Source organism: Emys orbicularis, chromosome 8, assembly GCF_028017835.1.
Source record: "Emys orbicularis isolate rEmyOrb1 chromosome 8, rEmyOrb1.hap1, whole genome shotgun sequence".
Classification (NCBI taxonomy): domain Eukaryota; kingdom Metazoa; phylum Chordata; order Testudines; family Emydidae; genus Emys; species Emys orbicularis.
In genome coordinates, this window is record NC_088690.1 from 4,648,358 (window position 1) to 4,668,734 (window position 20,377).

Sequence of the window (20,377 nt, forward strand, 5' to 3'; positions counted from 1 at the left end):
TAAATTGCCCTTTCCACTATTATTTATCAGTGTTCAAGATCTGTCACAGCCCTACTTATGAATAAATAATACTCTGCTTAACAGTATTTTATAGTGCCTTTGTTTGATTTCTCAGTGTAAACATTAATTAAGCCTCAACAACCTTGCCATTATTCCGTAGGGATTATAGATGGTTCAAGTTCAAACAAGAAGTCAGTGGCAGGGTCAGGAACAGACCCAAGGGCTCCTGACTTGCAGTCCTGAGTCTTAACACTAGACTGTTTCCTTGCCTGTGCAATTTACATACAAAATGCTACCCCTAAAAACAGCAAAAACTTAATTCTAAGGCCACACCCGGAATAATTACTTTGCCATTTGTGCTTTGTTGCCAAACAAAGCTACTCTCACCTAATTTAGTTTTCCATTGTAGAGACTCAGTAGGAGCAAATCAAAACACTGAGTCAAGCATATAATAGGAACAACCTACATCTCTCTTCAAGTGCAATTATTCCTTGGCTTAAGCATTTAAGGAACACAGGATTGCTGCACCAAGTCACACCTAGGGTCTGCCTACCCAGCATCTGACAGTATCAGATGCTTCAGCAGATGGCACAAGAGAACGTGTAGTTTTTAGAATAGTCTATGCCTGTCTCATAGCAGAAGATCCACTTCCTCCTTTGGCTACTACTTATCTGGCTGCTGTGTTTACAAATAATGCAGGTTAATTTTTTATTATTGCCCAACACTAAACATGGCCATACATAGCGGAACTAGATTCTGCTAGCATAAAATCTTGAGTACCTGACTTCAGTGGAGTAACGGAAATCAGAATCTGGTCCATGGTGAACAAGTCAAAGGGCATTTGTATGAATGAGCATACTATTTATAATAGAAAAAATCTGAGGACCAGTCTTCATGTAATTATTTGGTATAAGAAGCCATCCAGAAGCACTGCATTGCACCTTTTCTTTATACTTACATTACAAAAAAGTTACAAGGATTTCAAAAGAATAGTTCATCATTCAGCAACAGAACTCACAAAACATGAGTGGCCAGCTTCATTCTGGTTTACATTCCAAAGCATAGTATCTAAAAGATTTGGAAAGAAGTGTCCCAAAATAACAACAAACAAACAAAAAAAACCATGGAAGAGGGGAGAGGAAGGAGGAGCAAATACATCAAATCAGACAGATTAGAGTTTTCAAAACCACACAAGTAGTTTTAGCTTTTCCTTTTATTTGTTTCAAGTTTTGGTGTAGAAAGTATATGCGGATGCTAATGCAACCTTCCCCCATAAGTGCTCAATCCAGCAACGAACAAAGTTTTGGTGGGTTCAATTTGGTTATAAACATTTCCTTTAAGCGAAGACCTGTAGTGCCGTTGAAACCAAAACTTTGTTACTGTTGGTAAAAAATAAAGCAACTTTTCTTTATAAGGATTTTTTTCCTTTTAAATAACAACCTGAAGCTTTCCCGTAATTCCTTTGGTCTTCTCTCACCAAATTCCACGCCTCCTCAAGATAAGCCCTCATTTGGAAGTTCGGCTGAATTGCAGTGAAGCTGCTAAAATTAACAGAGAGCGCATTGCTGTGTAGAGTTTCCCCCCCTAGTTTCTTGGAGTTTAAGACTGAAAGACGTTACTGATGCCTCAATAGAGGCTTCAAAATTGTCTCCACAAGAACAAGAAAAAAAATCCCAATTAAAAGTTCTGCTGAAGGTGCCTGGCCAAAAATTATCTCCATAAAATGTTTTGCTTCCAGTTTTTTGGATGTGTTTATGTTGAGTTTATTCCCCCCGGAAGGAAACAAAAAAGTATCAGTGTAAAAGCATAGCTGAGCTTTAGGTAGCACCAGGACACCTACACCCAAGTTGTCGTCTTGTTGCTGCTAGGCCTCTTTGATTCACATTCACAGAATCACTTCTTGTGCAAAACAAGCAGTCTAAGGAGAAAGAATGCCCTCAGAGTTCTAATAAAAACTGTAGAAAAGAATCCAAGATAGCCAACACTTTCCCCCTCCCCAGAATTTATCTGCAAAGGGAGGAGGGCATCTGTGCGTAGACAGGATAGGCGAGCCTGACATTTAGGGAATCGTTGTGTTGAATGAGGGATGTCTGCTGGTAATGAAGGACTAATTCCTTAAGTGTGCTGTACAGGTTATATGGTTCTGCAAACCCATAACCCCTTGGAGTGCTGTAGATCACACAGTGTTTAACTTCGCCATCAGCTCTGCAAGGAAAGAAACAGGACAGTTTAACATGACAGTCTAAATGTCAACAGGCAACTATTATAGCAAGGCTGATTTTGCATCAATAAAATAATGACAAAACTCTAGATAGAAGATGAAGGGGATGTTATAATGGAGATTCTGGGCAGAAGATATGCTTCTAGGAAGAGTGGTTAGACATTCTTACAAAGTGATCTACATAACGAAGAGGCTTTCACATGGGGCAGCTCTTATCTCAGTACTCCAACCCCCACTGCTTACTTCTCAAACTTTCATTCCGAGGACCACCAAGAAAGGGCACTGCAGCCCAGACTTTGCTAACCGCTAAGTTAGCTCCAGTCCAATTCTACTTTAGACTTGCTTTGTCTAGTTTCTTTCCATGGATTTTTGACAGAGGTAAGTGGACTGATTCTCAAAACGGCATTTCACCAGTACCTTGCAGTTAGCCCAGAATGTTGGGCTACGTTTGGTAGTCGGCAAACACAGCATGGGTTCCCAAGTCAGTTCGTTATCTGAAGTTATAGTAATCAAGTCCCTAACTTGGCATTTACTGAAGCACCACAATTATTCCACAAGCCTGGGAACTATTTGCCAGAAAGATCAGATATTAGATAATCCCCATGCTGGAACTTTCATAATCCAAATCACAAGTAAAAGCAGGTTACATTATGCCATTTCAGTGCTATCTTGTGGCATAATACTGATCAACAGAAAGAATATGCCTTTTCTGAAGTACTATCATTAGCTTAAACATAGCAGCCATATGGATCTGGAGTTGGCATGTCTGCAAATCAGAACAAATCTCAACGTGTGTCACTTGGAACATTTCCGAATCCAAACTTTACTAATGTTCCTCATCAGAGAGCGACGTGAATATCTGGCCATAGATTATTATGGAGTTTCTTATTGGAATGCTGCAGAACTATAGCCTAGTGATTACATGACTGAAGATCATAAGGACCACAAGACCTGTACCTCCAAACCAACAGCTTTCTGCAGCAAAGTTGTGCCATTGTAACCTAGATGCATCTGTTGCATATTGTGCTCATTTGAATGTGTGAATTTTAAGGTGACTTGAATTCTCTAAAATAATTCAAATGGCAAAGATACTTGAGATTGACAATCTAGAGGTTTCTGAGTAAGTTAAACCATAAAGAGAACAGACTTACACCACAGAACAAGCGTAACATCCTTTCTTGCTACTCTCTCGAATTAAAAATGCTCCATCAGGTTTCCCACGGAGCAAATCTTCTGCTTGGATACGGTTGAGATCCCCAACAAACCAAGTTTTCTCATCATAATGTGGCAGGTTTTCATCTTCTTCATTAACAAAGTAAGTACTAGAGAAAGAGGAGATGGAATTTGTTAGCTCAATAACCCAGTCGCAAAAGGAATCAGTTATAAAGAGGAGGATTTATTCTGCAGAAAGCATTCTAAAGGAAAATAAAAAGAAAAAGAAAAAGGAAAAAAAAAAAAAAAAAACACATCTGGGAAGAGGCAGCTCAAGCTTGAAGACCAGCCTGCTAATATTCACTTAATGTCAACCAAGAATCCTTATTCAAAAGGTAGCCACATGCACATTAGCTGAAAACAGATTCTGGCTCACAGGACACAAAACCTTCCCTTAGGAAAAAACTCCAATCCTTTATACAGAAACCGGCATTTCATATTATTGAGATCCTCAGTGGGAAGACCGGAGCTCTGCCACTTATCAGTGAGATTAAATGTACAAGGGCACTTACTCATCAATATTTTCATTTTTGATTCCCAGCCAGTCGTTTATTCGCTTCTGCCTCACTCCTTTGTGATTGAGCCATCTGTCGGGATGAGAAAATAGAGAGCATTAATATGTTCTCTAGTTGTTTGCTACTGACCAAACAGAAGAGAAGCTTAGACATAGATCCCATAAGGAGAAAGAATCTAGAGACTGAGCTTACCCACGTGCACTAAAGCCCATGTGAAAGACACAGACCCCAGACAACATTACACAGTACACCCTTATATAGTCTCCTTAGAATGATCTCTTCACTGGGGAGGGAGCAGCAGAAGAGGCATGACCTCTAGACCTGCAGGTCAATGGGGAAAGGAATGCTGGGTCTTCTGATGATGGCTGTGGCTGCCTCCTTCCCCCAGAACAGCATGCATTGTCACTGGTGCTTCTGTTCATGTAACATTCTCACCTTCTCTCTGATACCAGCAAGGCTCAGAGGGAAGCGTGCTTTGGAGTGCTATGGCCCTCCCAACCTGTGAAGTTCCAATCCTATGGATTTGGGTAGTAAAGGCTTCTGAGGGATTACGCCATTCTAAGGAGCCACCACTTTGCCCTCTGCTCTTCTCAACCTAGTTCTGCATCTTCTGCTAACATTAGTGGAGGAAGACACTTGGTCAGTCAGAGGGTATCATCCATGATGTTCTAATTCACATGAAAGCTACCTATATTGTAGAATGTGTACTGGTGTACCAGACATGCTTTGAAGTCTGACAGTTACAGTAATAAGCCATGAAGTTATTATTACAGAAGCAGTGAAAGGCTAACCAGCTACTCAATCATTTCATACCACGGGTCTAGTCTCCTGTTAGTGCACACACAACTGTGATTATAAAGAAGAGACCAGACTCCCATTAGTATAATGAATATACAGAATGATAGCAACTGTCTTTAACCAAGTTAATCACAGACATTGTTTTGAGGTGCACAGGGCTTGCCTACTTACACAAGATACTGATCTCTGATCTTGCGTAGCTGGATAAGATCGGGTTTGATGCTATTCATTTTCTTATCAATTTCCCTATTGTCCAGAGCTTGTTTCTTCAAATCCTGCTCCAGACGCATTTTACTATCATGGATCTCTCCCAGGCGTGATTTTAATTTCTCGTAATTCATCATAATTCTGTAAATAAATTTGTAATGTTTAAGAGGGAGAGAAATATACAACAAAAATCAGTCCAGACTGCTCTAGCCTTAAGAATGTTATTATTGAATGGCTTACCTCTAATACACAGTACTGGAAGACAAAGAGCCACATTTCTTTATATCACATTCCTCTTGTGTTACCATCAGTTTAGTAGTGGCTACTATTGTAAAGCGCTTTCATTTTGTTCGGAGTGCAGTTCTACCCTGAAAAGTGACTAAAAGGATGCTTCCTACTTACTCCTTGGATCTGCTCCTGTCATAAATTTTAAGATCTGTTTCTAAATGTAAGACAATTTTTTTTTTTTTTTACTCTTGACAAAGCCAACATAGCTCTGGGAGTGAGCTAGATCGGATTCTTTCTCTATGCTCAGATTTGCTTACTCAAGTTCTAACCTGTAATACAACCCTAGCACAGGTGTCACTGTCAACAGGATTTGGCCTGCAGCAGACACTTATTGCTGGCAATGATGAGCAAGTTGGAAAGAACCCTGCTTGACTCAATTTCAGATCTCAAATTGGTTTGCAGGCCTGGCAGTTAACAACCTCCCCTTCTCCCTCACATTCATTTACTTTACTTATAAACACACTGACACAACTGTTCTGGTGTCAGGGTGAAGCATGGGTGTCCCACTATGTCACTTTTACAAAGTCCCTTTTCAGAGTAGAATCACACTAAGGATATTATTGCAATTCAGACAATGCCATGTCAGGGTCAGGTTAGCCATCGTACTTGCCCTTTTACCATAGGGCAACCTACAGCTGTGTTTATTTGCAAAAATCTTAAGAACATTTAGGACACTGGAATGAGACTGTATTCCTTGCACATAAATGCAACTGCTTATACTAAGAAGAGGAAGTTTAGTATCTACTCTGCACAAATGTTTGGAGACATTTTATTACTGTGTAACTCTATAAAATAGGCAAAGCTGCTCTGCTGTTAAGCTTTCTAGATCTGGACTATTTAGTAAAGGGATAGCATCTTACTTTGTGATGTGTTAAGCGCAGCATACATTTATAGCACACTATAAACATTTTTAACACAGAGTAGGGGAATTTTTGGTTTATAGTAGGTAGTTGCTCAAGTCACAGTAACTTTAGGCAATTAAACTAGGATAGTTTTTTTTACGTAAGAACTGATAAGTATCAAGAGTTTTAAGAAGGGATCACATGACTTTGTTGTGCTTAGGTATTGGCAAAGCTTGACAATAAGAACTGCACCTTGCTATTAGCAGGCAATAGAGGTTTGAGCCTCAACCATTAACTTTCGTGTGGACTTCGGCCAGATCGAAATTCAATCTACATTACAAAAATATGGCTAACAGTGCGGTTTAACATACATTAAGATCAGATTCTAACAGAAGAGAATTTTGATGCAGTTCACATTGACTTACAATATGATCATATCCAGCTCCTCATTCAAACTGCATTAGGAGACCAATAGCCATGGACAGGTAGGGGGGAAAAAATCAGTGTGGTCTTTCACTGAGAAGTGACACTAATTCCTGGGATGGTGGGGTTCCAGAATTACCAAGTCTCCATTTCAAATATGTTCAGTTTACAAGTGAAGAGATGTTCGCTCTCTCTCTTAACTGTATCCCATGCAAATTCAGCTGGGGATCGGACAGTCAAGCTAGGTTATTTCCTTCTCACACATCAGTGTTAGAGATTCTGCAGCACAAATGAGGGCATGATTTGTGCAACCCAATTAAGCCCTATGCAACACATGTTCCAGTGAAAACTGATTAACCCATGTATCCGAAACTTTAAATAATTTTGTTAATGCTTGTGGAGGAACAGAATTCAGCTCTCTTGCGCATTACTATGATTTAAAACAAAACGTTTGCTTGTGTAAGATTCAGTACATAAGACTATGTACATACAAGGAAAGAAAACATACAAGGAAAAGGTCTGCTGAGTCAGAAGTGGCCATTTTTCAGGGCAGAAATCACACTTTGGAGAGTGCCTACTACCTTCCCTACAGGTCTCCACTACTCAAAAAACCCTCATTGACAACAACAGTAATCAAAGTCAAACAAAGAGGTAGTAAAAAATTATGGAAGTTTTCAGCTTTACATATATTAGTTTGTTCTTAATTTCCAAATGTTTAAAGAACCTTTGTAGGCACTGAATTGGGGCCAAATCCTGATCTCCGATGCACATGCAACTCTTAGCAATGTCAATGGGAGTTTCTAAATGGGCATCCAAGAGCACATTATGTGACAAGTGCTTTCAAGCTAGTCATTTCTGAGATTCACTCTACACGTGAGTGTTAGAAATCAGCTAACTTTTCTTTAGCTCACGTTTTAGCTGTAAATTAATTTCTCCCCCTCTCCAGACAGTATTGCTTGAGCTTCAAGAATATACACATCTAAACCTCACATTTTCCTGAAGAGAGCTCTTCACTATAAAAATCTAGATTCATAGAAGTTAGAGACCAGAGATCATCCAGTCTGCCTCCCAACAAATGCAGGATTGTCCTCTACAGTGCACAACTGTTTGGGATATTTGAACAAAGGAATACAAATCTTTAGTAAACATACTGAACTTCTTTAATTGTATAAAAGAAGGCTTAACAGAATTTTCTGTTAGCTTTACTAGTGTGTCTACGTAAGGAGCACACACACAAGTATGGTTTGAAATCCTACCGTTCGATTTCCTTCTCATTCCCCTCTCTGCGGAATCGTTCAATGTATTCTTTGCTGTATCGCTCTTGTGTGTGGCACTGTTCCTCAAATATTTTAATGGTTTCATTAAATGCTTCAATTGCAGTTCTCTTCATCTGAATTTCCTATACAAAAGAAACCAAAACCAAAAAACATTCTTAGTCATTTGCATCCTGAAATAAGTTACAAGCACAAGACTCAGTTATGCTTCCTAAATTGATCGTCAGAAAGAAACCTTCAACTTTTTTTTTTTTTTTTTAATTAATTGTTGCAATGTCTGATTTTTACTGAAGAGGAAAAAACCCAACCCACTTTAGCCAAAGTCTCATAGAAAGCGGACCACTTCTTCCTCCACAAGGTTTACCAAGTTAAAAAGTACTTGTAATTAGGCTTCTTTGAAAGAGAATCCCATCACAGATCTTTAAATTAAAATTTTTGGTTCTAGCTGTTTGTGTTTTGTTGCCAGAAGCACTAATATTAAAGTTATGATGAGACCTTTTATTTTACAGCAACCAGCCCGAACAATGCAGTATCAATACTGTAAAGCCCAAGGTCTAATTTTGATCAAGATATTATATAACATGTAACATCATAGAACCAGGGCAGTGCCCTTCCAGATACCTCTTCTTCTAGGATTCTATCCTACTTTATGGCCCCTGTATGATGACACAGTGGCATGCAGTTCCTGGAAATCTCTCTTAGCCAGCTGAGTGAAGAGATCTGTGGTGCAGGCACTGTATAGAACAGCATCACTTCTGACTGTTCTGCTTTATGCTGGGAGCTGCTATGGTGTCTGTGATAGCTTAAAACCCTCATCTGGGCTGTGCCGTTCCTCCAGGAGTGCAGTGCCGTATCTCATACAGAAAAACTACATTCAATCACATTTCCTTTATTAACTTTGTAATTGTCATCCCCACACCAAAAAAAGCCCCAAACTGAAATCAAGGAAAAGACAAATATGCTACCTATTGCTTACGTTTTGTTTTCCTTATTATTATTTGTTTCACTGTCTTACTAGGGATAGAAGTTCAGCTTTTCAGACAGCTGCTGTAATGATCAACAAAAGATTATTTTGAAAACTGACCTGTGATGTTCTGGTGTATTCTTCATATAGTCTGTCATACTCTTTACTCTTGTCCTGATACTGAGAGTGGTATTCCTGAAGCTTTTTACCTACTGCATCTATGTTATCTTCTTTCACCAACTGATCCTGTGTATATCAGGAAAGAAAGAAGGTAATTCTTTAGGCAAAGTAGTTTCTCCAAGCACTGTTCCTTGTCAACCTAGTAAATGTGCATATTTCTGTGATCAATTATGCAGCAATTTTTACATCAGGCTTCTAGAAGTATAGAAGAGAGATCTAGTCTGACAAAGCAAAAAATAAGTTTCACAGTCTATAAAGAAAGCAACTAGGAATATGGAACTCAGAACTAAACCAAAAATTATAATAAAAAACCCAACAAAGGCAACATAAGGTCAGTAGATGCCTAGATCCCCCTTAGAGAAAGAGGGAATAATGCAGGCAGGAAAGATCAAATGTTTGTTTGTTTTAAAAACAAGAGTTCACAGAACTTGTGGAAAACTGCAGCAACTTTGGGAGACATTTTGCTCAGCGTTAAAAGACTGTTGCATAGCATGGAGGAGAAGGAGTAGGTGTCAGCCTAAAACCCCAGGATCTAGAGAACTAAGCACAGGGCAAGGAGCCAGGTGCCACTCTCACTTCTGCCAGTGACTGATTTTAACATATTTTGTACATAAACAGTTGCTTTGCATCCTAGACCACAGAGCCCTGCATGTAATTCACTAAATCTCTCAGCCTCAGCTTCTCCACTTGTAAAATACAGGCAATGACAATTACCTACATCATAAGGATGCAGTGAAGCAGAATTTAATGTTTACATAGCTGGAGAATTATAAAGACTGTCAGTGTGAGTACTCAAAGTAGAGGTCAGGACCTCCTTCTCCCAACTTTGTGGTTATTGTTTTAGACCATATGCACTCTTGGAACAACTACTTCGTTCTTGAAAATGTGAAGTTGAATTTTCAAGCATAAAAGGGCTTTGAGTTTTCACATGATTCATGTGAAAAATCCAGGCTCTAGATAGAAAGTTTTATGGCAAGGAAAAAACTACAAAACACATCTGCTAACAGTTAGTGGGCTCTCTGGAAACCTCACCTGTTGATACCTGGATACTGGATACATCAGCTTCACGTCAAGCTTAGGATTGTACTGGGCAAGAGATTCATGGCGGTAGTGGTTAATCAGCTCCACAACAGAATTAAATGTCAATGGATCAGAAAAACCGTATTTTCCATCCCGATGATAAATCTTTATCAGTTTGTTGTTGCCACCCTTCCTGTAAGGCAATACACTAGCTTAGAGGTTTTGTTGTGTGCATGGGTAGCGCGTGTGGGCAGACACACACACACACAAGCCGCCACATATACGGTATGAGTAGCCATGCTAAGTTTTTCATAAAGGCAACTCACAAGAATAATTGTAGCTAGTCAGACAATCTAATATGTACCTTTGTAACTAAATTATCTAATATTTATTAATATGTAAAAGGATAAAAATAAATAAATAGAAAAGGTCTCCTCAAGTTTTATTTGAGCAGCAGAAAAGCCCAAAGTAAATCTCTTCCTGTGTTCACTCTGGGACTAGTTTATTGTATTTAAGACCTGAGTTTAACCAGAAATTCTTCACGGGAATGCTCAGGATTCTTTAAGGCAGCCACGCAAAAAACCCCAAGGTGAGCAACTAGGCATATGAAACTCAGTACTAACCCCCAAAAATTATAATAATAAAAAAAACCCAAAGAACACATAAGGTCAGGAGATGCCTAGATCCCTCTTAGAGAAAGAGGGAATAATGAGGGACATACAGGCAGGAAAGATCAAAGTATTATACAAATGAAAATGTACTTGCAAACCGATTATCAAACAAACAATCTCAAGTGTTGGATGCTAACACTGGATACTCAAACTTAAATAAATCCTTAGAAGGATTTATAACAGGGTAATTAATCCAGGACTTGACATTATCCAGGTTTGTGTTTGCTGGCAATTTCTAGAAGTGCTTGCTCATTTTTCCCCCTACTACCAAAAAATTTAAACAGTGCTCTGTCCTTTATCTGCTTTCTTAATTTATGGCTCCTGCAGATACATGTCTATATGGTTAAAAATTCAGACCACCATTAATTAGACTTTAAGGCAAAATCCTGACTGGATAGAAAAATTATCCTCAGTAACTTCAGTGTGGTTGTGCAATGTGCAAGTCAGAGCAGAATTTGGCCACAAGAGTACATTTTTAAACTCACAAAAGGAAGCAGATTTTGAACTCCAAGACAACATGGCAACTCTGAAGAAAGCTGATCCTACTATTTTGTGAACATACCGGACCAGATTCTGCACTGAGTTTCACTCTGCTGTGCAATCAGAATCGGTGTCATTAAGTGCAGTGTCCCAGCTTAGCGGAAGCTCCTTAAATCAAAGTACTGAGACACAGAGAGATACAGAACTAGGACCTTTACTGATTATGTCTGCATCACAGAGATATCCAAATAGTACTATCCCAATATGCACCGGGCTCAGCATAAGAAGTGGGATGGAATTTCTAGGAGCTGGTCATTTGTTTCCTTATTCCAAACTCCTCATCAGCAATCTCTGGAGAAATGTTCCCAATCCAATGGAGACAACAACTGAGGGCATTTCATGAAAATACTAATGTGGTATCTACTGACATTGGCGAGACTACTAAAAGCAAGGTAAGACGAGAGAGTGAAAATACCCAACACTTACCGCAATGTCAGAGTGTAGTCTCCCTGCATCTTGGTTGATGCATCGCGCACCAGAAATGTTCCATCTGGCATGTCTCGTAATTTGTCATTTACCTCCTCCCTGGAGGAATGAAAGATTGGAAGAAGGATAAACGAGAAGTGTTAGATAGTCGATTTGCTTTAAAATAGACACATTCAAAGAGAGGCCATCAGTGTCAGGGTGCGTAAGGAATTAGGTTTCCTTTCTGTTTTCCCTTCAAAATCAACTGCAATCTGAGGATTGAATGTTTGCTTTTCAAATTCTCTTATTTCAGATTTAGGATACGCATAGGGATAATATTTCTGTTCAGCCTTTAAGGCTATCTTAGACCGGTTTGAACTTGTTTACTTTTAGCAAAAACCAGCAGCTGCACTTAACTGCTGTTTAGGAAGAAGGTTATGTATAACAACAGTAGCAGCTGTGTCTCAGAGAAATCACCAAGTTCAAAACCTTTCACTGGAATCTGCTCACATTTAAATCCAAACTGGAAACAGGTGACTTTTGTGAAGGCACTTCTGGTCCTTTAAGAAACTGGCACTAATACGGTCATTCACAGAAGTTGTGTCAGAAAAGTATCCACACTATAGCACAGTTCTAGTCTCAAGGTCAATTAGGTGTTTGATTCAGGTATTTCTTTTACAGCAGTTTTATAACTACTGTAATGCCACTAATTCCAGTGGAATTACTCCTAATTTTCAACTGTTGTGAGAGAAGAAATTTAGGGTTTATTCTTTTAATTAAATGGAAGAGGCTTTTATGGAATGGGTAAGACCCATAAGCATTTCATTTGAAATGTTTGAGCTAAGAGTGTTAGTTAAACTTTCAGGAAACTCATTCCACCCAAAATTACATACCACGCTTTACTTACAAAACGAATACCTTGTCCTTTATAGCATCTTTCACACAAGGATCTCAGAGGCAAGTTACAAACATACACTTTATCTATTTGATTGAGAGCACCTCTCTCCTGTATCCTCACCACCACTCATGAGATGCAGGCAATATACCTACACTTTAAAAGGAATCATAATGGATGTTTTAATTCAGATATTGCTGTAAGATCTTATTTTCATTCTCTACAAGTTTTCTTCGTTGGCATTTAACTATCCTGGATGGAGAATCTCTTTCAAAAGAACAATTTCCATTACAGATATGAATGGTATCTGAGAAAAGGGGAAATTGTTGCCACAGAACCCTTTATGGCTTGGGCCTTACACATCTCAGAGATGGCCTCTCCATGTCTCCAACAGTTGAGAATGGCTAGGATGCTTGAGCTTTCATTCTCTAGTAATGCCCAGGGGGCTGGAGATGGAGTTCATTGTGGAAGATCCCTAACTTATTCTCCAGTCCTCAGTCCAATAGAGTAAATGTCTGATGGCTTTTAGGGTGCAATGAAAAGCCCATCTGTTGCCCAAGGTGGCTGGATTGACAACTGATGAAATATATTTGTGGGTTGTATTTTGTAAAAGAAAATGAAATGAACTGATAAAGTATATATAAAGCTATTCCTGCAAAACTGTATATACTGGGTCTCATCCGGAGATCATTTATTCTGGTAAATCAGGAGCAATGCCATTAGGTCAGTGTAGTAATACTACTGTAAAAGTGATTTAAGATAACAGAATCAAGCCCACTGGGTTTTGTGATCAGGTTTTGCCACTGTTCATTAAGGGCCTGAATTGTGCTATCCCCTCACACTGATCTAAATGGGGTTACTTGAGTAAGGTACTAAAATGTAAGGGTGACACAATCCGGATCTTTTTTCTTCTGTTAAAGCTCGAAGAAGCTAGTGGGGCTAATGAAATCTTTTGCTAGACAATTCAGCCACGAAGCAAACAGCAATCCAAAACAGCATCTCACATTCTTGTTTTATTCTCAGCTCTAGCATATTTAATTTATTGGTTTTATTCTTTACATAAAAAAGACACACACTTACTGAAAGTTTCATGAATTGCTCATTCCCAAATGTATGTTTAATACATCTAATAACTGAAGCCAGTACATTCAGAACAGCTTTGTTTCACAACCAGAAAGGCTAGAAAGGGTTTTTTTTTTTTTAAATCTTAAGATTTTGTAGAAAGAATCATTAATTCAAGAAAACAATGGTGGCCACAAGATTGGGAACTACTGTTCTAGAACAATAACCATAGCAGAACACATTAAACACACTCAGTTCCCAATTCAGCAGAATACTTTAACATACACTTCAGGAACTGCATTCAGGCCCAGATTTTGCAGAGCACTTGAAGTGAGATGTTGTCTGAGCATATACAGGCTCAAAGGGAGCACAGCTTAAACAGGTTTCAGAGTAGCAGCCGTGTTGGTCTGTATCCGCAAAAAGAACAGGAGTACTTGTGGCACCTTAGAGACTAACCAATGTATTTGAGCAAGAAGTGGGCTGTAGCCCACGAAAGCTTATGCTCAAATAAATTGGTTAGTCTCTAAGGTGCCACAAGTACTCCTAGCTTAAAAAGGCTCATTCTAGTCCAGCAGTAAACATTCTTTACCTTGAAATATCCCCCCAGTACCACTCTGCATCCTGCAAGGAGAAACTGGAATTGTCTTTTATTCCATTTGTGTTGACCGGAGTCATCGGTTTTGGGGGCTTTGGAGGAAGAGCTGAAAAACAAAACACAGATTTTTTTCCCCCATTTAATTTTCTGGCTTATATCACTAAAACTTCAAGAAGTTAACAGTCAAGATATTTTAGTTAACAAAAGCCAGAAGTGAAACATACATAAGGCAAGGCAAAGGAAATGTTATAGAAACCCATCAGTGACTAATGGGAGAGAACAGGCAGCTTGAGTATGGATGTGTTTTTTCTCCAAAATGTATGGAATTCGTAAGTTATTAAAGCCCATTATACTAGTACAACATATGCCAAAAAGAAGTGAGCTGGGCTCCAAAATAACTATCCAGTCTCTAAATGGAACAAGTGGGAAATTCACAGGAAGTGGCAGTTCTTGGTAAGAGGAGTCAAGACAACAATCACAATAACTAGGATAATTTAACTGTTCACCGCTCCAAGCAAAATACTGAGGGCTTGACTGTGGCTTAGGTCACAACCTAGAAAGTGAGTGAGTGAGTGTAGCTGTGTAACAGCTACAGTCCTCAGAGGACCTGGGGCCATTGCCATCGCTTTTGAAGAGTAAATGTGCCCTCCCTCCTCCTATGACAGATCAACTTTGCTGACTGGTGAAAAGAGGAGGGTACTAGTCTGAACCTCAGCTAGACCTCACTCCGCACTAGCAACACAAGGACTGCAACCATTGCCCCATGCTTCGGTATACAATAGGGAATGAGGAGCGAGGAGAAGAGCAAGGGAGTAAACTGGTGCTGGGCTAGTCACAGTCTAGATTGTCAAGCTTCCCCTTTGAACTGTAAGGAGTAGAGGCCATGTCACAAGGGAGCACAACTCTCCATGGATACAACTACATTGCAGCACAAAAGGGACACCACACCCATGGCATCAAGTCTCAGACCCCTAGTCAACTGACTCAGGCTCCTGGTACAGAGCTAAAAATAGTAGGATAGACATTCCTGCTTGAACTCTGAAACCTGGTGAGGGGGCTGGATCTCCGAGCCGGAGCAGGAACATCTACACCAGTGCTTCTCAAAGCCGGGCCGCCGCTTGTTCAGGGAAAGCCCCTGGCGGTCTGGGCTGGTTTGTTTACCTGTCGCGTCCGCAGGTTCCTGCAGCCCGCATTGGCCTGGAGCGGCGAACCATGGCCAGTGGGAGCCGCAATTGGCCGAACCTGCAGACGTGGCCGGTAAACAAACCGGCCCGGACCGCCAGGGGCTTTCCCTGAACAAGCGGCAGCCCGACTTTGAGAAGCACTGATCTACACTGCTATTTTTAGCCCCTTAGCGCAAGCCCAAGTCAGTTGACCCAGGCTCTGAGACTCACTGCTGTGGGTTTATTGTTACAGTGTAGACACACCACATGCTCCCACGCCTAGATTACACAGCCTCCAGAAGGTGTGCTTCACAAAGTACTGAATATAGCAATGCAAGACTGCATGCACTTGCATTAAGAATGGCAATCTGGTGCCAGGCAGGAATGCAATTATGATCGCTAGATACAAAAAAATGTCATCTCTAGTTCATGTGCAGAGTGACTGGACGTTGAGAGATGCATTGCTTAGAGCCATTCATCTGTTCCCCTCTGAACCACACCTCCCACATTGAAAAAACAACAACAACTGTGCTCTAACTGCAGTTTCAAATGCCATTTCATGTTGAGGATCCAGCACACAGTACCTTCACTGTTCTTGGACAAACCAGCAAGTACTCAACCAAGCCAATCTAAACTAACCTGAACCTTGACCCAGACATTCACACTCTGGAGTTACTGACCAAGCACCTGATTCAGATAGTAGCATTCATTCTGTGGTACTGAATGTTAAAGCTGCAGCATACAGGTTCTTTTTGTGGTTCAGCTGGGAATGTCCAGGTGTGCAGGAGTCTAGAGGACCAATAAAGCAGGGTGCAATTCCATTGGCTTAACTGAAGTTATTTGCTTCTACTAGATTTAAATGTGGCCCCTTGATTGATAACCATGGTAGTTAAGGCTGTGCGGCCCTTTAAGACGGTATACAGGTACTACTGAGAATGAATTAAGTTCTTCCCTTAGTCTACCTCCTTGCTTGAAGCAGCCTCTAGGACAGAAGTCCCCAAACTGTGGGGCATGCCCCTCCAGGGGGATGCTGAGGAACATTTTGGGGAGCCTGGCTGGGGCCCGGGCCAGCCCCCACAGGGGGCAGGGAGGGAGCACCACCCAGCTCTGCTCCTGGCTACCAGCTCCAGGCCCCCCACTCCACTCCTGGCCCAGTCCCAGCTGTGGCCCCAGGCTTGGCTCCCTTACCCCTGTCTGGACCCACCCCTCTCCCCCAGAGCTGCGGCCCTGCTCCCGGCCCCAGCTCGGGGGCATGGACAGGGGTATGGGAGGGGCATGAGATAAAAGGTTTGGGGAGCATTGCTCTAGGAGCTAAATTCTGATTTCAGTTACAGCAATGTAAATCCAGAGTATCACTGAAGTCAGGAGTATATCTGAAACCCTATGATTCTGCTTTGTTTTCTGACTACTAAAGTTGAACTGGCTGTTATTTTATCCACAGTGTCTCTGTTCAGTCATATTTCTGGATTACAAAAAAAGAAAAACGGTACAGTGACAGTTTCTTTCTAAACTCACATTTGGATATTTCTGCCACGCATGCTCTAAATGAACTAGACAATGCTTAGAATTCAGTCGCTAACATCTGCCTTCAATACTAGGTCAGAATAAAAGATTCAGAAATTGCTACTGGTGGTAATTTTTCCTCAGTCTGTCTTATACCACAGACAAAATATGATGTTGGGGGTTACCATTCTGGCAGAGCTGATCTTTACACATGAAGATCATGTCCATTCTCAGCTTTAGCTTAAGATTCTCCACCACTGCATTAGTGCAGCTCCATCGCTGGAAGCTGTAGTGTAGAGAAACCAGTGCAGGTGGGGGGGGGTTTAAGTCACTGTATCTGAACTTCCTGTGGGAATGAACCAGACCCGTCCAGACAGAGCAGGAGTCCTTCCTACTCACCAGGAATGGGACAGAATTTGCCCCAGATTTGTTTCTTCACATCTACTGATCCCACACATCAGTAGGCTTGAATTGGGAAGTTATATAAACAGAAATAAATACAATTGACACTATCATTTCTGTGTCTCAGTTAAAATTTCATGAAAGTGCATTGTTTTTCTACACAGCATTGATTACTTCAGATGTTACGGATACTGTACTGCTACATCAAAGGGAAAAAACCTGCCATGGGAGGAAGTTTGTGCATGACAAAGGGCTTCTTCTTAGGGTTCCTCTAAAAGACCATTTAGTTTGTGGCAAGCTGGGGTGTGAATTTCCCTCGCACTAGCTTGCCATGCACTACTTGTCCATAAGCACCCTGCTGACATGCACTAACAGTTTGCTAGTGTGCTTTAATCTAGTCCTGTTTCAAAGCGGGATAGACATTTAGTGTGTGGCAAGCAAGTGTGGGGTAGATTCACACCCCAGCTTGTCACAAACGAAATCTTCATGTAGACAGCCCTTTAGAATATGATCCTCTGCACATGGATGGTTTGTAGGGTCAGATCCTAATCTTTGCAGGCTGCTAAGTATGTTGCTTGTTTGCGCACGAGGGAGCTATTTTGCAGTTTTATTCTGTTCAGAGCAATGGTTCTCAGCGAGGGGTACGTGTACCCCTGGGGGTACACAAAGGTCTAGATTGGTACTCAACTCCCTGGAAGATCAGTGTTTCTCAATCTGAAGGTTGTAGCTCCCAGGTGGTGGTGGTGGTGGGGGGGTGTCACAGGACAGGTTTAGGGGGATTGCAAATACAGGGCCAGCATGGCGACTGCCTGGGGCCCCATGAAGTTAAGTTACATGCTTCAGCCCTGCCACCTGAGGCTCAGGCTTCAGACAAGGCTCACAAGTAAAAAAACAGGCTCAAGTATCACACTGAAATATAAGTACAATATTTATATTCCAATTGATTTTATAATTAAATGATAAAAATGAGAACGTCAGCAAGTTTTCAGTAATAGTGTGCTGTGACACTTCTGTAGTTTTATGGCTGATTTTGTAAGCAAGTAGTTTTTAAGTGAGGTGAAACTTGGGGTACAGTAGTCTGGAAAAGTTGAGAACCAGTGCTTCAGAGCACTGGGATCTTTAACAAAGAGCTGCACTCCAGGGGAGCTAAAGAGCTCTGTACAACTGTAGAGATGTTGCACTAGTCTCCCTGCTATGATTTGGGCTTCCCCTTCTTCCCTATGCCAGATAAACATCAGTTCTTAGCATCACAAGCTTGCCTGCTTGGTGATGTTATTCTACAGTCAGCGAAATTTGAGTGAAATATGTAACATAGGAAAAAACGGATAGGCAACAGACTTTGGGCATAACACTGTAAACCCTTACTCATGGGAGTAGCCTTTTTTCAGGAGCATCATCTCATTGAAGTGAAGCAGGTAGTTCTATTGTATAAGTGTTTGCAGGACTGGGCGTTTTGTTCCGAGAGAATCTGGGACCTAACCCTGTAACTCAGTCACACAAAGGATTCGACAGAAGTTAGTTGGAGCCTGGTCCTACAACCCCTATTCAAGTGAATAGTCCCACTCTCAGTTTACCCAGAACATGTAATATGGTTAAATGCCAAAATCCTTTAATATTTCTTGCTTGACTTTTTCAACCTGACAGTACTGTAATCTACTGGAAGCTACCTGAACCAAGTGCTGAATGTAAAAATATTTTAGGCTCTGCAAACTAGAACGATGAGCAATGGGATAGAGGCTTTTAATTTACGGGTTTAGCAAGTGCCTTTTACTCCAAATGTATTGGAGTAGTGAAGCAGCTACCACACTGATGCTTTTACAGCATTTGTACAGTGATAAATTACAGAATTACATAAGTGATCTTAAAATAGTGGTGTGTGGATACTGATGAAAACTAACAGCAGTATAACTAGAGGAAGTTCTGTGGTAGATCTATGTGTGTGAAAAGTAAATAAAAAGTAAGGCTTTAGCCTTCAATACCAATTTGCGGAGGACCTTAAAGTCTAGTTTCATAAAACTATGCCTGACAAACAAAATACTGAGTTAAAAGCCTACAATAAAGTGAGGATAAAAAGGAAATGAAAACTGTGGAGTGTAGGGTGTGCAGAATACAAAACTTCCTTGAATATGGAGCGGTCTCTCTTTCCACAGTCTATTCCTGGGGCACAAATCTGATCTCACACTGGTGAGAGAGAAGAGTAAATCCACTAAGTCAACTGAGTTATGCTGCAGTAAGATCAGAATCAGGGCCACAAACTATTTTTTTCCTGAGACATGAAAGCAGTCAGCTCTCAAATGACAGTGCTTTGTTTCTATTTCTCTTATTAAAGCATGAAAAATGTTTAGCACCAGGGAAACAAAACACACACAAATTCTTCAGAACAGCTTCAACACACACCTCATTTCCAAAATCCAATGCTGCAACTGAACAAGACATTTCTTCCCCTGCATCAGTGAGTTACTGAGATTAGACCCAGACTTCAGTGACTGCCTGGCATGCATCGCAGGGTGGGAAAGGCAATATCTTTTATTGGACCAGCTTCTGTTGGTGAGAGAGACAAGCTTTCGAGCCACACAAAGCTTTTCTTCAGGCTCTTACTCCTGCATGGGCAAGAGCTATTTTTTATACTAGCATGGTTTTGCTAAAGCTTGCTCGTTAACAACCCTAAGCTCCTTCACAACCTGCTTTCTAAACTCAACCCCAATCCCAAATCAGAGTCCGTTGGAAAAACTAATTTCTGAATGGAGACAGCACTTCAGCCAATGGCAGCAAAGTACTGGGATCGTATGTTGCATGACGTCAGCTCACAGAATGTAGCTGTGCAATTTCCAGCAGGTAGTTTGGGCTGAGCTGTTCTGCAGAAGTGAAATACAATTTCTTCTCCTGAAATGCAGGCACAGAGATTAGACTTCAGCAAAGTTATAGTTCTGATGCTTTTTCTTGAATGCATAGGGATTTTTTAGATGTTACTCAAAATGCAATACAAATAGAAACCTTTAAGTCAAATCTTGTTCAAAGCCAGCCCAAGGAACTAAGTATGCTGGCCAAATATTATTGAGTTTTAAACATTTCCTAATTCTCCCCCCTCTTTACAAGGGAATTTAAATCTTTCAAGTCAATGGGCCATATTCATCCCTGAAGTAACTAGTGATATACATACTTCACTGAAGTTACAGCCAGTATCAATTTAGTCCAAT

At 40.7% G+C, this 20,377-nt stretch overlaps 1 protein-coding gene across 2 annotated transcripts in view; it reads right to left on the minus strand.

Annotated features, from left to right (window-relative positions):
* Positions 1-953: 953 nt before the first annotated feature.
* The window catches only part of PIK3R3 (phosphoinositide-3-kinase regulatory subunit 3), a 317,953-nt gene continuing 298,529 nt past the window's right edge, over positions 954-20,377 (minus strand). For both annotated transcript variants that reach the window (XM_065410143.1, XM_065410145.1), the window contains 9 exons: positions 14,107-14,218; positions 11,582-11,680; positions 9,957-10,137; positions 8,865-8,990; positions 7,763-7,905; positions 4,918-5,094; positions 3,946-4,020; positions 3,373-3,543; positions 954-2,205 (listed from right to left, as the gene is read on the minus strand). In XM_065410143.1, coding sequence (XP_065266215.1) covers positions 2,004-2,205; positions 3,373-3,543; positions 3,946-4,020; positions 4,918-5,094; positions 7,763-7,905; positions 8,865-8,990; positions 9,957-10,137; positions 11,582-11,680; positions 14,107-14,218 — 1,286 coding nt within the window. In that variant the 3' untranslated portion in view covers positions 954-2,003. The remainder of the gene's footprint in view (positions 2,206-3,372; positions 3,544-3,945; positions 4,021-4,917; positions 5,095-7,762; positions 7,906-8,864; positions 8,991-9,956; positions 10,138-11,581; positions 11,681-14,106; positions 14,219-20,377) is intronic.